This window comes from Plectrocnemia conspersa, unplaced genomic scaffold (assembly GCF_051122295.1).
Source record: "Plectrocnemia conspersa isolate PC_06_02 unplaced genomic scaffold, ASM5112229v1 ptg000008l, whole genome shotgun sequence".
Lineage (NCBI taxonomy): Eukaryota > Metazoa > Arthropoda > Insecta > Trichoptera > Polycentropodidae > Plectrocnemia > Plectrocnemia conspersa.
Window position 1 is genome coordinate 11,203,059 of NW_028277172.1, and position 15,308 is coordinate 11,218,366.

The window sequence follows — 15,308 nt, forward strand, 5'->3', positions numbered from 1 at the left end:
GATATCATCCCTCCGCCAGCTTCTCGACCACCACTCGGAGAAAATATCTCGCCATTTTTCGTTAATCGTCACAACAATTGTAAATATAATGTAATAAAACAACTGAGTCTCACTGGCTACGAAGTCATACCCCCTAGGGATCCCAAACCCTAAACGATTTTATTTTTTGTAGTTAGCGCGCGCTTTTTATTAAATATCGTTCTGTGGGCCGCAATGATAGTAAGCCTTTTATAGTAAATAGAGTCCATTTGTGAGCAGATTTTGTCTACATTTCGTAAATTCAATTGCTTATTTTCTTCTGGTTGATATATTATAATCCATCTTTCGAAATTTTTTGGAATTTATTCGTGTTTTATTTAATATCGTATTTTATCGTACAAAGATAAACGCGTATTTTTAATTCTAGGATATCGTTCGAATACAAGATACAGAGAAACGGCCCTAGCAAACTTCCCTGAAGAACTCCAGCTGGAATTTTACTCGGTATCAAGAATTCATTATCTAGTGAAACAACATAGCTTTTACTTCTTAAATGTGAGTATTATGTATAGCTGGTAGTCAGAAGTCTTATTATTTATATAATTTAAATAAAATGCCATGCCATTCTGTGTCAAAAGCTTTTTCTATATCTAACATTAACAGGCCCGTACTTTTTTTTCATATATGAATTGGCGCATATATGTTCCGTCAAACTATTAGTTTAATTTTTGCGGAAGCCACACTGTTCGTCAATAATTTTATTCCCCTGAGATTTTCTTAAAAATGTCTAATTATTAACTGATTGAGCAATAGCTAATTGAATACGTAAATAGTTCAGGATCTGATTTTTCAGCACTATAATACGGCTAAAACTAGTGTTTCTTCTCAAGAATTATTTTACCAGAAAAATATCAAATTTAGAATATTAAATATAAATCACTTTACAAACATTTATTGGAAAATATTTACTTATACTAACTTTAAAACTTGTTTATTTTAGCTATCATTTCTCTGCTATATAAATTGTATTTGGCCGATTTTTTCGAAACCAAAATCAAACCCTATAAAAATATATTGATGCTAGATATATACAGTTTACCTAATAAATTTAAAACTTTGCGTTACTAATTTTATTTGCAAGTGGCATATATACATATATATCACATACCACAAGAAATTATTTGTCATTAATAAATCGATTATAAATTTTGATTCCGTTATTTATTTAAATTATCATAAAAATGCAAATATGTAATAAACTGATTTTATATTAATAACCATACAATTTATAGTCTGACAATTTAATATTTTATGGCAAAATGTGTGTAGACACATCGTAAAATTTAATAAAACTTTAATTTATTGATAATAATATTCATATTAATAAGAACTTTTATATATAGTTTATACGAATTCTAACTTGAATATTTTTTTTTAAAAATCCTATGTATTCACTTACATTAAATCCATATTTATAGAATCAGATCTACTTAGTTCGAAGATCTAGATTAGTTAACATCTAGATTAATTATCTGCACTACGGGGGTCTTACTGTAAATGGCAATTAACAACAGATTAATATTGATTCAACGATATATGCCTCAATCGTCATTTACTGGTCAATGAATCATTGGTCAATTGCTCGTCGGTCATTCATTGTGACATGAAAGATACAGATTCTGTGATGTAGTCAATCAAACTGACAGCTCACACATCATCATTTTCAATGATCAAAATATCGAAATTTATGCATACCAAACCATGCAATTTTAAATATCCTATTAACCCTTTTCAACCATATAATTAAAGCATTAAATTATTATTAATAAAATATTTATTTTTACGACGAAACCAAGCATGGCGATTATAGTAATTAATGGTTCGGTGATGTTTCTCGTACTTAAATTTTTAACCGTGGTTTAAAACGGTCGAGTGCTATCTTTTAATCTCTTGTACTGTGCAAATATTAAAAAAATGTATTTCAAACTTATTGTTCATGTTAAATCATATAGCATTTATAAATTTTACGTAACTGTTAAAATTTCTAAATCTCCCAAAATAAAATTAAATCATTACATAGTTGGATTTGTAATTGGAAAATATTTAGTCAATTCATTTTTGGTTTTATATTCAATTGATTTATTGTAATTTGAGAAACGTAATTATGTTATTTCATTAATACAAATTACTCAAATACAATAAAACTTTCATTATCAATATTGTGCATGATAATTTTATCGACTCGTATGGTTTTCTGTGTAAATATATTTTTATTGTGATGCTGAAAAACATCAACGCGAATTCTCAGATGATAATGAAAGTAAAACTATATTACAGGATTCGTTAATAAAAGAGATTTGAAGTGAGCTTTTGAGATTTAAAAAAAATAACTAAAATCAGTGTTTTAATAACAATCTCAAATAGGATTAGCTTTAAAAAAAATTGGTTATAATACGTTTATGCATAAATTAATATATATTTTTTTATTAATCATTTCGTTTTAACTTTAAATTTTATCAGCTAAGCTAGAAAATGGTAGAATCCTTAGATGTTTTACTAGTTTTGAGCTAGTTACTGTAGCGTTACCGAATCTTGATGCAAGAGTAAAATACTTTTCGATGTTCAAAAATCTATGAACTTCCATCTTACTTTTTTATTTTATAGTGACGACATGCTAAAAGACAAATTTCTTTTCAGAAAAAACTATTAAGATTCTAAAAATGTGTCTTCCAGGCAACTAAGGTCAACTAAGATCATATTCTTGGAGATTTACATTTGTATTTAGCAGCAACTATGTGAAAATAAATTTTCAAAGATGAAGTACATACATAAATATACAATTTTAAGCCAGAATTAACAGATTTTGGCAATGAATTGACGAGCTTCAAACCTCAGCTTGATGAAATGTCATCTCAAAAAAGCAATTATTTCATTACATTTTCTTTTTAATTTTTTTTCTTAAATTTAACTGTTTCTATAATAGTGCTTCCGCAAAATGAGTATAAATAAATGTGAAAAACTGTTTTTTTTTACAACACAAACATTATTATAATTTTATGAATATTTAGGACGTGTATTTTAAATGTACACCCTACTTTTAGATGTCTTACTATTCTGTCTTCACTGACAATGAAGTTATACATTTTTAAGGATACTTGCTATTTTATGAGAATGGCTTTGTAAAATTATATTTATTCAAAAGAAGATCTTGTAGATTTATTTAAGGTTAGTAAATATTTCATAACCTTCTTATCAATCTAGAACATCTCGGAGAAAGGTCTACCAATTCAAGAAATTTATTTAGCGCAATGTATACTTTCTTATCAATTTCGAAGATTAACACTACACTGCCACTAAGCCTAATATACCCGTTTGACGAGAATTATAAACCATGTTAGTCACGATTTTTGACACACATTGCGTTCGATCTCGTCTAGTTTTAATTAATAACGTGTCTGCTCTCGGTGCACCGACGAGTGCCGATGAAGCATCTCTCGCGTCGGAGGCTGCATCTGAATTCCTGTTTTGCCATCGATGTGCCCACGTTTACTTTAGTTTTTTTGTTTGCCGCCGGTGTGTTACGTTTAACGGTTGTCATCGGTCGGCCAGTATAGTAGTGTCTTCTGCGAACGAATACCTGAAAATCGTGTTTGGAACACGCACGAGAGTGCTGTCAAATCAATGCGAGCAGTATCGTAATTAAATTATACTAGTGCAACGGTATTGCCAATCTAGCTTGAAGGGGTAAAAATGAAACGCGCAATACCCACTTCGTGAAAAAGCTAGCGTCCGGAGCTTTGATGAAAAAGCTACGTAAGGACTTGGCTATTATGGTTATACAAATATGGTATCGACTTCCTCGATCGATAGACAAGATGTAAACGGTTTTAGTTTTTGCGTATGCTCGTACGTTCGATATGAATTGATCATTTCCTTTCTATATGTTTTATGATGTATGATAACTTGACTGGTTTTCGATACGATAGATAAGCTTATGAATAAATGGATATGTACTTAAAAATTGTACAGATTTAAATAAAACACAAGTTTGATAAATCTTTATATTATTATTAATCATCCGCAGTAGGTTTAACCCTTTGGACGCGTTAATCAAAAATAAATATAAAATTGTTTTTTTTTAAATGCAAATTTTACTTTGAAACTGTGTTTAAATGTTCTAATTTTTTAATTTTTATTTATTTAAAATGATATTTTATGTTTATTTACAAAAAAAATGTTTTTCATAAAAACATTTTTTTTACTGATTTTTCCGTAAAGAGGTAAAAAAAATCAATTGGGCGACTTATTCGATTTCCGCGTCCGAAAGGTTAAAATTATTTTAAAATAACAAAATAAACAAATAGTGTATTTAAATTTCTGTATATATTACACAGTATTTAATTGAATAAACTCATATAGTGCTATCTATCAATATAACTTGATATTCTAAATTACTTTTACAAATAAATTCGCTCTGACAAAAGCAGGAAAAAATTCAAAAATGTTTCATATATATTTTTTATGAAGTGAAGATATATTTTATTGGTAATACACATTGACTGTAATATATATTACACATATATATAAGTGGCGTTTCGTCCATACATGCGATAGATTCAAAACGTCAACCGCATGCACGGTTGATGGCGAACGACTAACACGAGCACGTGTAACGGCTGAGTCGCTCGCCTTCAACCGTACATGCGGTTGACGTTTTGAATCTACCGCATGTATGGACTGCACGCCACTGATATGTATATTATGTAATACCTAAATAATTACCATTTTTTTAAATTCAAGATTCAAAATGCCTAAATAGTTGTTAACATTTTTATTACGATACATTTGGAAAATATCCGGAAATGTAAATTAAAATGCAAAAATTATAAAAAATTATCAAAAACGTGTCTCCAATAATAATATATATTTTTCCAATAGATCAATTTTTAGCATTTCATTATAAATAATTAAAATTATTATTAGTTAAAGTACTATTATAAATTGTTGAAGTACTTTACAATCTCTAAACAATATATATATATATATATGTACATATTCATTGCTTTTTATTACCATAATATCACATCGGTCGCTTCATATATTATAGTACAACCTAATAAATATGTATTTTAATAGCGTAGCTAAACATGTTTTATTTATAAACCAGAAAATCGGAGCAATAAATAGATGTAAATGATTTTATTACTTTAGAAAATATAATTTTAAGAATACTAGAATCTTCACCAGGAACTTTATATAATATCACTATTATACCAGAATAGTACCTACTATTTAATAATAAAATGATTTTAATTAATATTATATGTTTAATACAATCATATATTTTATTGAATGGAATTATGTATTCTGCTTAAAAACATGCGTTGTAATGGTTACAATTTGATTAATTGCACAGAATCAATTTAGGGTACACATAAATATACTATAAAATATTAGAATATGTATTATATACATAAAAATAATTAATTTAGAAAAGTATTGAAAAATTAACTACATGCGTTTTTAACCGCACATAACGATGAAATATGACAGAATTATACATCTTCATATTCTATAAATGGTGATGGAATAAATATTATGCGCATATTAAAAGGTTCAAGTCTTTCTGACTCAAATTCTATCTTAAAAAATTGAAGCAATTTTTTATGAATAATCACTTGATTATTGCTACACGCCTGTTGAATTTCAAAGGTTAATAACTTATTGAAAAAAATAAAATATAAAATATTTCTTTTTAGATATTACATTATTAGGCAAAGTAAATACGAATTAGAATTAACATCACTCTTCAGCACATCAACGAATCAATCTTATCTAAAATCAGTCTCTGATTAATATGAAATATTGACATTCTATCCAAGCGTTAATCGTTGTATGATTTCTACAGCATCCTATCTAAGATCTTAAATCGTATAATACAACTTGGACGTCATCTACTACACAACGATGACACACAAATATGTCAGGAGATAGATCAGATACGATTTTTTCATAACGTATTATTATAAAATGGTGCTAACGAAGCGTTTATCGACGCTATCTCGATCAATTAAGCAGTCTCGAGATAATTTTCGACGAATTCTTGGACAAGAAGAGAAGAGTAATTTTTAAGGGCGTCGTAAAAACGAACGATCCGTTTGCGGTCTTGTAATATATTCATTTTGAAAAAGACCACCAATAAGACGTGCTCGATTGCAAATCATGCTCGTATATATTTATTTATTGTACTAGTCAGTTCTCAAAATGTGGTACGCGAATACGCAAGAGGCGCGCAAATAACCTGAGAATATATAATATATAGCTCGGTCAATATTTATCATATGAAAAACCAATACATATCTAATGTTTGCTTTATAATAAATGAACGATGATAGAAACATAGAATGATTATATAAATATACACTTATAAAATTACTATAGAATAAAACATTTACTATGATTTTCTATAACCATATAGTAAATCAATACACGTTGAGAAATAAAGTTTACACTCTTTTTTTGTGATTTTTACAAATGCGGTGCTCATTTTAAGCTACTGTTGCGCTTACGTGCTGCATGTTCGATTTTTTCTGCCATTTTCTAGTCACTATTTAAACTAAACGGAACGGTATTGACAATTTACAGATCAATAGTGCATACATATTCATAAAAATATATTTTTAGTATTTTCTCAAAGATATAAAAAAAATGTTGCTTATTAAAAGTAAAGGAAAGAAATGGATTTAGGTTTACAAAAAATAAGGATATCCGACTTTAACCTGGTTAGGATTTCAGTCATGATTTTTTCTTCTTATTTAACATGTTCACTGTAGCGCCCATAATTTACAACCAATTTTGGTTTTTGAAAAATGCCACACGCGCGTTCAGCGTTGTCGTCACGAAAAGTAACGTAATGGCGGCGGTCATGCGAAAAGCTATATAAAGTTGCTTATTAACTTTTTGGAACTGCTCTTCTCGTAATCCGGTGTAATAATCTACCGGTCGGGCACCATGAGCATGTCTGTACGTGCTAATAAAATTAACTGGACGGTTAACGGCCGGGTTAAAAGCCGATCGCGATGAGTAGTCCGTCTACACATCTGTAATTTGGTGGGATTCGTGGGAAGAGGGTCGATCGTTTAGATACACACTTACAATGGTTTTAGAATCGCCAAGGCAACGCGATAGATCGACCATGACAAATTGAAAAATCGAAATTGCCATTCCGTCGAAAAATATAGACGTTTCGGTGGAGTATCACAGTAATTTTGTACGAGAAATACATGGGAAGTCATTGATTACTTGCAGTTTTCTTAGAAGACTTCTGTTTTAAGTACGTCGGTGCACTCTATAAAAGCTATCATAACATTATCATTTTCATTATTGTACAGAAAAATGATATGACTATGTTGTTAGAGGAACTACACATTAAACAAATCGTTATCTTACCATAGTACAGTAAATAATCAGGTGAAAGAGTTGTTATCACTTAACCAAAAAATCTGCGCGAATTAATATAATAAAAATTAAATAAGAGCATAAGTAGTCAGAAAAAATCACCTATAAATTTACTGACTATTTTATATATTTTTAAATAAAATTTTGCTACAACTTTATACCTTTTAATGTAAAAAATTGACCAACTTTTGCTTCAATATGGTCTTTATTTTAAAAGTGTCACGCTACTAGTTTTATGTTTTAGGCATACTGTTATAAATCAGCGTATCTCGAGGAAGTTAAGCAATCTATGTTGTCATTTTTCGTGTCATCGATGGTTGTAAAGTCTTCGATGAATATCGGTGACTCAAGTTTATCGTTAAGGTTTCAAAAAGTCTCGGTTAAACCAACTTTTATGTTTATTGATAAACTTTATAGATACGCCATAAAATAATAGTTATCGCTACGAGCTAGCTGCGACTTAGGTAACAGTTTAGTGATATCCCCACAACATAAGAGATTCCCATATTTTTACCATCGTGCTAATTGCGATGAGATGAAATCAAAGAGATATTATTCGTCGACTTACTAGGTAAAAATAAATATGAAGCGTTTGTTGCTGCTCAAGAGTCCGTTGCTGAGCGAGTGACCTTCGCTTAAGTGTAACAAAATATTCTCCAAATGCTACGCTAATCTTACGACATGCTTCTGTAGTTTTTGATCAGGATTGCATTTTTCGGGATTCTAACCCTTTGGGGTGTGACTTCGCAGCCAGTAAGACGCAGGTGGAAACTAGTGAGATTTTTATTAGTTAAAATTATATATTGCGAACTATGATTATTGGCGAGGTTGTTATTCTCCGAGCGGTGGTGGAGAAGCTAGCGGAGGGATGAAGTCAGTAGAAGATCCTTAGAGTTTTGATTGGTGTGACAGCGACAGTATAGCGGAGGTTAATTCCCTCTCAGGTTGTGCTTTTAGTTTAAAGCATCGTTGCAACTTGCCGTTCGATAAGCTCCACATGAATTTGTTGAGAGTTAAGATAAAATAAGAATTATCTACTATCGGATTATAATAATTGTTATTTTTTCCATTATTTATATTAAATATAATAATAAATGAATTAGGATGATGTAATCAGTGAATATATATGAACATAAAAAATTGCTCGCGGCATATGAAAGCTATGTACAGGTTCAGAATCTCACATAATATATATTTTACGTGAAACATTAATCAAAATAGCATTAGTTTTTTGCCTAAAACCGATCAAAATTCAATTTGTATCAGTCGTTTAATAACGACTAAATGGGTGGAGCATCGCATATTCTCTATTAATCCAATAAATGTTTATCAATCGGATTTATTTATGTTTTCGAATTCATCAACATATATCAAATGACCAGTTGTAACTCTTTAGTTTCTAAATCGATCTTTTGGGCGTTAAATAGTAACGGTATGCTAGGCATGAACTAAAAAAATATGACCGGTTCCTTTAATCATCACGATTCGAATTGTTATAATACAATTTTTTTATGTTTTATTATACGTACATATATATGTATGTAAATATATTTTTTACAATTTCTTATGCGACAATATCACACCAACGTGTTAAAGACTGTAAAGAGTTCAGTTAGTTTTTCTGACGCAAAAGAATGATTTTATATAACAAATAGTGGATGAATTTGAAAGAGGTGTACCGCTATTTATTGTATTAAAATTTATAAGATCATGTAGGATTTTAACAAACAAAATTTCATTGATAACCCAACTCAGTTCTTAATAAATTAAATATTTTACTTCTCCATTCTTAGTTAAAATGGGACGAATTGATTTTATATGAAATTTACGTTTCATACAACAAAGCCCACGTGTATATTATAAAATATAGCACTTGACAGTTGACAATTTCATACCGAGTCTTAAATTAATAAATGCAAGAATATTGTAACGTACCAAAAGATTTCTCACGTCTTCATAAGCAATCGTCACTTTGATTGACGACTTCAAAGCATGATGAATCTATGATTGGACATCTCGAGACTACTTCCCTGCCATCATCGATTACTTCAATTTCACCAAGAGCATCAGTCAATCCTAACGATTGGCTACCGTTCAATACTTTCAAAAGAAATATTACATACTGCTCTGTGTGAACTTCTATAAATGCGCCAGCAATTATTGCATTTAAAGGCGCAGTCAACTTTTGCATTCATGCAAGTCTAGCTCATAAACATTTAACAACGTTCGCTGATGACATATGGAGAAAAAGTTTCTTAGACATCCATCAAACATTGTTATATGCACATAAGAGATGCTTGGACACTTTACGTCGTGACATCCGAGCTTTATGATATATCATGTTTCCTTGTTTATTGCTTTGCAACTTCATTCAAATCTTCTTCAGGCGAAGTTAATGAAGACTAATTTAAAATCATAACAATGAACCATCTTCTCTGTTTAGAATGTCATATAACTTTACATAGTATATAGCTAACAGGGAACAAAATTATATTTTATTTAACATTGTTGTGCCTGGTGTTAATTAGTGGATAGAATGCTAAAGTATGATCTATAGAATAGTGTGGTATTTTTTAGGTGAAATATATATATATATATATATATATATATATATATATATATATATATATATATATATTAATTATATAAAAAACACAGAAAATAATATATAAGGCAAAACAGTCTTATGTTTCAAGAAACATACCACGATGTTCAAGAATCATATGGTCTATTTTATACATATTACAAATTTTCTTCGACATTGCTCGTCAATCTGTTATCTTACATATATATATATAATACACCTATTACTAATAAATCCTCCACCTGCTGTTTTGTGGTCATTGATGTGTGTCAGAAAATGTACTAAAAATAAATTGAACATTTTGAAAAATATATTGAATCATATTTCAAGAAAATCAATCTGAGCTGCAAATTAAGGTTGTTTAATAAACAACGATCCTCTATAAGAGAAAATTTGATTCGTATTAAAAAGACTTTCTAATGACTCGTCCAAATGGACGATTATGAACTTTAAATCTCGTGAAAGTTTTTTATGGTGGTATCAGTTCGATTTTCAGTCCAGTTCTTATCTCGTCAATTTTCTCAGATTAGGAGATTCTTGCTTAAAACGGTTCCGGCTCGATTAAACCGCATCGTAAAGCTCTCGTTTTACGATAATGCAACGTCGAAAACGAGAGCGTTCTGCTTTCAATGTTTTTTTCGCGTTTACCTCGTTTGCTATCTCTAAAGTATAAATTTGCCAATTTATAAGGTCGATGAGACAAAATGAACGTTTGGAATCCAGGAAGTGCTTTGGCGAAAGTAAATTAGTTTTTAATTGCTTGTAAAAATTCGACCTGAATATTATTAAGGAAAAATATTACAGCAGAAAAATGTTATTAAATGTTAAGTTAATTCGGGCAGTCGTTTTAATACATTGAATATAACTATCATAAAAATGTCTTGTAGTTATTTTGCACGCATTAAAATTTATAATATAATTAAATTTCTAATTTAATTTTTATATTTTAGTTAATGGTCTAGATTTATCCAGAAATACTTTACGAAAATATTTTAGTATGCGGTACACGGACAGTGCACTAGTTTTTCTGTGTTTTTAAGTCATATCGAAGTCACCAAGTCATATCAAAGATCGAGTTGAAGTCTTCGAAAGTAAAGTGATTCTGTGGGCAAGTATTGACGGAAGATTTTACTGGAAGTCCTTGTGTGAGACCTGACGAAAGTGATTTAGTATGGCAGCTTTCATGCTTATACATATAACATCATCTAATAATTGAAGGGAAGTTCAATGTCCTTTTCAGTCCTTGATCATTTAAGCAATGTAGGTGATTCAGGGTAAAACTAGAATATTTGAGTATGCAATTCGGGGATGCTATTTGCTCCACGGTGATATTTGACACTACACGGTTCAGTAATTTTCCGTACTTAAATGTGTTAACGAATTAAGATTGATAGCTTTATTTCATCTTTTACATTACTCTTAATTTTTCAACACTAAGACTCATTATATCAAAATAATTTTGTTAATAATTTGTGGCATTCAGAGAACACCGAGAAGATAAGAAAATTGAATATTTAGTAACCCTAAGGGACGTGACTTCGCAGCCAGTTAGACACATAAAAACTAGTAAGAATTGATTAGTTAATATTACATACTGTGAAACTATGATGGACGAGATCGTTATTCTCCGAGCGGTGGTGGAGAAGCTGGCGAAGGAATGATGTCAGTGGAAGATCCTCAGAGTTCTGGTTGATGTGGCAGCGATGGTAATACAAAGGTTGATCCCTCTTTGCTGCAGTGCTCGTATGGTGGAGTCTATCTCAGGATATAAGCGTCCATGACCGTAAATTGTCCGTGGGCGAGCAGTATCTTCGCTTCTCTGCCGGTGGGACCGCGTCTGCTAGTGTCTGTCCTCCCTTATTGGAGACCAGCCTTACGTATTGAAGGTTGCGAAGTCGCTGACGAATCACAATCATGTAGCGATCATCCAGTCAATCGTTGCACTCGCTAATTAGAACAACGAAATATGTATAAGTGACAATTTCTTGATGGACATTGTGCAACGGGAATATTGTAACCTTACGTTGCTTTTTGTCTTCCGGTGATATATTGCTTCCCGTGATCGTTTCACAATAAAGAAATATTCTTTCAATGCACCAGAGAATCCTTGCGTGTTGTTTATGTAAAACCCTTTTTTTTCTAGCCGTAACGAGGGCTTTGGTGTGGTCCCATCCTTTACACTATTGTCTAGTTTATTCTATTGATGAATAATATTTTTTTAAATTATACTTAAAAATTCACTTTTCCAAAACATACCCTAGGAGTGCTCTCACAAAAAATAGTGTCACAAAATTAATACACTTCACAGCTAATAAAAAGCGCGACGATAAAAGGAAATCACTAAAAGTTAACGTCACATCCGACATGAAAACAAATGCACTTTACAAATTGCATTAAAAACGCTGCCACGAGAAAAGTGTAGTAAAAACAACACCGCACACAGATAATAAAAAGGGGGAAAACGAATACAATTACAAAGTAACTATTCTACAACATTATAAAATTCCATAGCGCAATTTATTATAGATAAATCAAAATCTGGTGCATAGCTGCAGATAGCAAAAGACACCGTTTGATCTACTGTGAAAGATAAAACATATAACTCTTTTTATGAATATAATTTTTTTACAATTTTTTTTACACAGCTCTGGTTATAGAAACGCACAAAGAAGCAGAGGTTTTAAGAAAAGTTTATTTTTCTTTTAGCAGGCAGATTTAAAAATAAATAAATATGTGCCATATTCTACAATATGCAGAAAGCCATTACAAAATGCAGGAAGTATATCAATTTTCTACTAATGCAATTGTGACGATTAGAATCAATATCAATGAACTAATTGTGTAGTTTGTATATTATATTATATATATATAGAAATATAGAAGAGCTACGCATCTATACAATTAGTATTATAATTATCAGAAAATGAAAATAAAATCTTAAAAGCTTTAAAGCAGACGTGTCATCAAATATAAAAAGCCAATCAATGACAAACAGAGCTTACTTTTTTCATTTCGCTTTTCGGTTCAGCTCAAAGTGATTAATTTTTTTAAATGTTTCCATTCGTATTAAAAATGTATTTTCTAATATAATTTACAATATTTTATTCCTTCTTTAGTATATTATTAAGCATACTACATGAATTGATACAATAATATAAATATTAATAATTAATTTAAGTTATAATAATTAGAACTAGAAGTAACTATTCTATGATAATAATATAATTTATTAAACGAAACAAATTTGTATATTCACAGTTGAAAGATACATGATTTTTAGGTATATTAATTTATAATTAAGAAATATGAAAGTATTCTCTAGTTATTAAAATATCTTCGTTGTCCCTTTCAACACTAACTTGTGTTGCTGGAGCTACTAAAACCACTATTGCAATTTTGTATAAATGAGGATATGTATTTTTATTTTTCTCCAAAAATTCTAAAATATGCTTTTTCCTGACAAATCTTTGTACAGGGTTTAAGTTATTAAAAATTAATTCAATGTCCACATCTGTAGAAATTGGGAATGTATGTGTCTCTATTGGCTGTTCTTTACTTACTTAAAGTCCTCTAAATCGTGTACCTTTTCATCAAAAGTTTCACTAGATGATTGTGCTTATTAATTTATGATTGAAAATGATTTCTCTAAAAATTGTAGTTCTTACCAAATATTTTTCAAATGTTGCATAGCTTGCACTTCTTGTGACGTTGTAAGTAAAATTTTATAACACGGATCTAAATAAGAAGCTCCTGGTATTATATATTATAAATTTCCCTATTAGATAAGGTAATTCCGGTTCGAAGTCCTGACATAGACAAAATATAATTATATTCTATATACAATTTATTAAATAAAATTTAAATTGCCGTCAACTTACAATAATGCTTTCCAATTGAACATATTATATTTATATTATTTTGTATTTTACTCAAACGTGTTTGATATTGATTCAAGACATCTATCTTCTGGAAAATTTATTTCTTATTATTTAGTAAAGACTCGAACCATTTATATTTTTTTAAGCAAATATAAATTAGTTTAAATAAAAACATATACAATTATTTATCGAACCAATTTAATTCACATAAACACTCATATTCGTAAAATAAGTTATGAAAAAATTATATTTTAATATTTTGTATAATTTTATTTTTCTCTTCTATCATAGCTCTTAACTTTTTCCAAAAATCTCTATAGCAACTCATTCCTAAAGCCGTTACATCTATATTCATAGAATTATCTCTTTTTGATTGATCAGACGATAGTTTTTCTTCCGACATCGCATTAATGCAATTTTTCAAATAATCTGACACCAGAGACATCTCTTTATAGAGCGCACAACCAAAATCCATAATATCACTTTTGCATTGATATTCTATATCCTCCGTAAATAAATCTTCTTCATCCATTGCATTGTTATCAAAATTCTTTTTGTTTTTCATTTCAATTTCATATTCAGAAGGTACGATTACTATCCTGGATGGCAACAAATCATACATTATGTTGATTAACATCAAAAGTTGACTTTCAGATCTAAAACATAATTTAATTTAATTATTATATTATTATATAACATTTCATAGTTTTTTACAATTTAATCTTACCTAGTCAATACAGCAATTTTGTATTTAAGAATCTCTGTTTTGGATTCTTCGATTATTTGTATGACTGATCCGTGATTGATATGCAAAGGAGACTTTATATGTCTGAATATGTTTGGTAATGATTTAACATCATCAACATAATCCAAGTTTTCCTTTAATAATTGTGATAATGGAAATGTTGCATCGTTAACAAAATAAATATCCAATTTAGTCATTAAACTTGTTGAATATAGAGCTAAAATATCTTCATGGCCTAAAATCATTATTAGATTATCATATAAATATAAAAATATATATAAGAAATATTATAAAACATATACCAAATTGATAACTTTGGCAAACTGGATTTAAAGATCCGTTAACAACATCCAAAGCTTTAATTTCAATGTGTTGTAAAGGCGGACTATATGTTTGATTTCCGCATTTATATTTTAAAGCGCCTTTTAAATAGATCTTTGGTGAATTATCAAAAAGAGGTATTACAGATTCTATGATGAGCATAATACATTGTTTTGGCTGTAATGCTCCTCTCTTGAGTTTCATCCAAAATAAAGGCGCTGTATCACATCTATTGTAATAGCTCGTTATATAATGGAACACGTAGCTGTCTTCATTTTTCAAGAGTACTTCTATCTCTTCAATGTCCCTAAAAACATATACATAAAATATGTGTTGACTCAAT

General features: G+C 29.7%; 1 protein-coding gene across 1 annotated transcript in view; it reads right to left on the minus strand.

Moving 5' to 3' along the window:
* Nucleotides 1-14,080: 14,080 nt before the first annotated feature.
* The window catches only part of LOC148232981 (uncharacterized), a 107,351-nt gene continuing 106,123 nt past the window's right edge, over nt 14,081-15,308 (minus strand). The window contains exons 4-6 of the mRNA XM_088190695.1: nt 14,947-15,302; nt 14,627-14,879; nt 14,081-14,555 (exon numbers count right to left, since the gene is read on the minus strand). Coding sequence (XP_088046821.1) covers nt 14,144-14,555; nt 14,627-14,879; nt 14,947-15,302 — 1,021 coding nt within the window. The 3' untranslated portion in view covers nt 14,081-14,143. The remainder of the gene's footprint in view (nt 14,556-14,626; nt 14,880-14,946; nt 15,303-15,308) is intronic.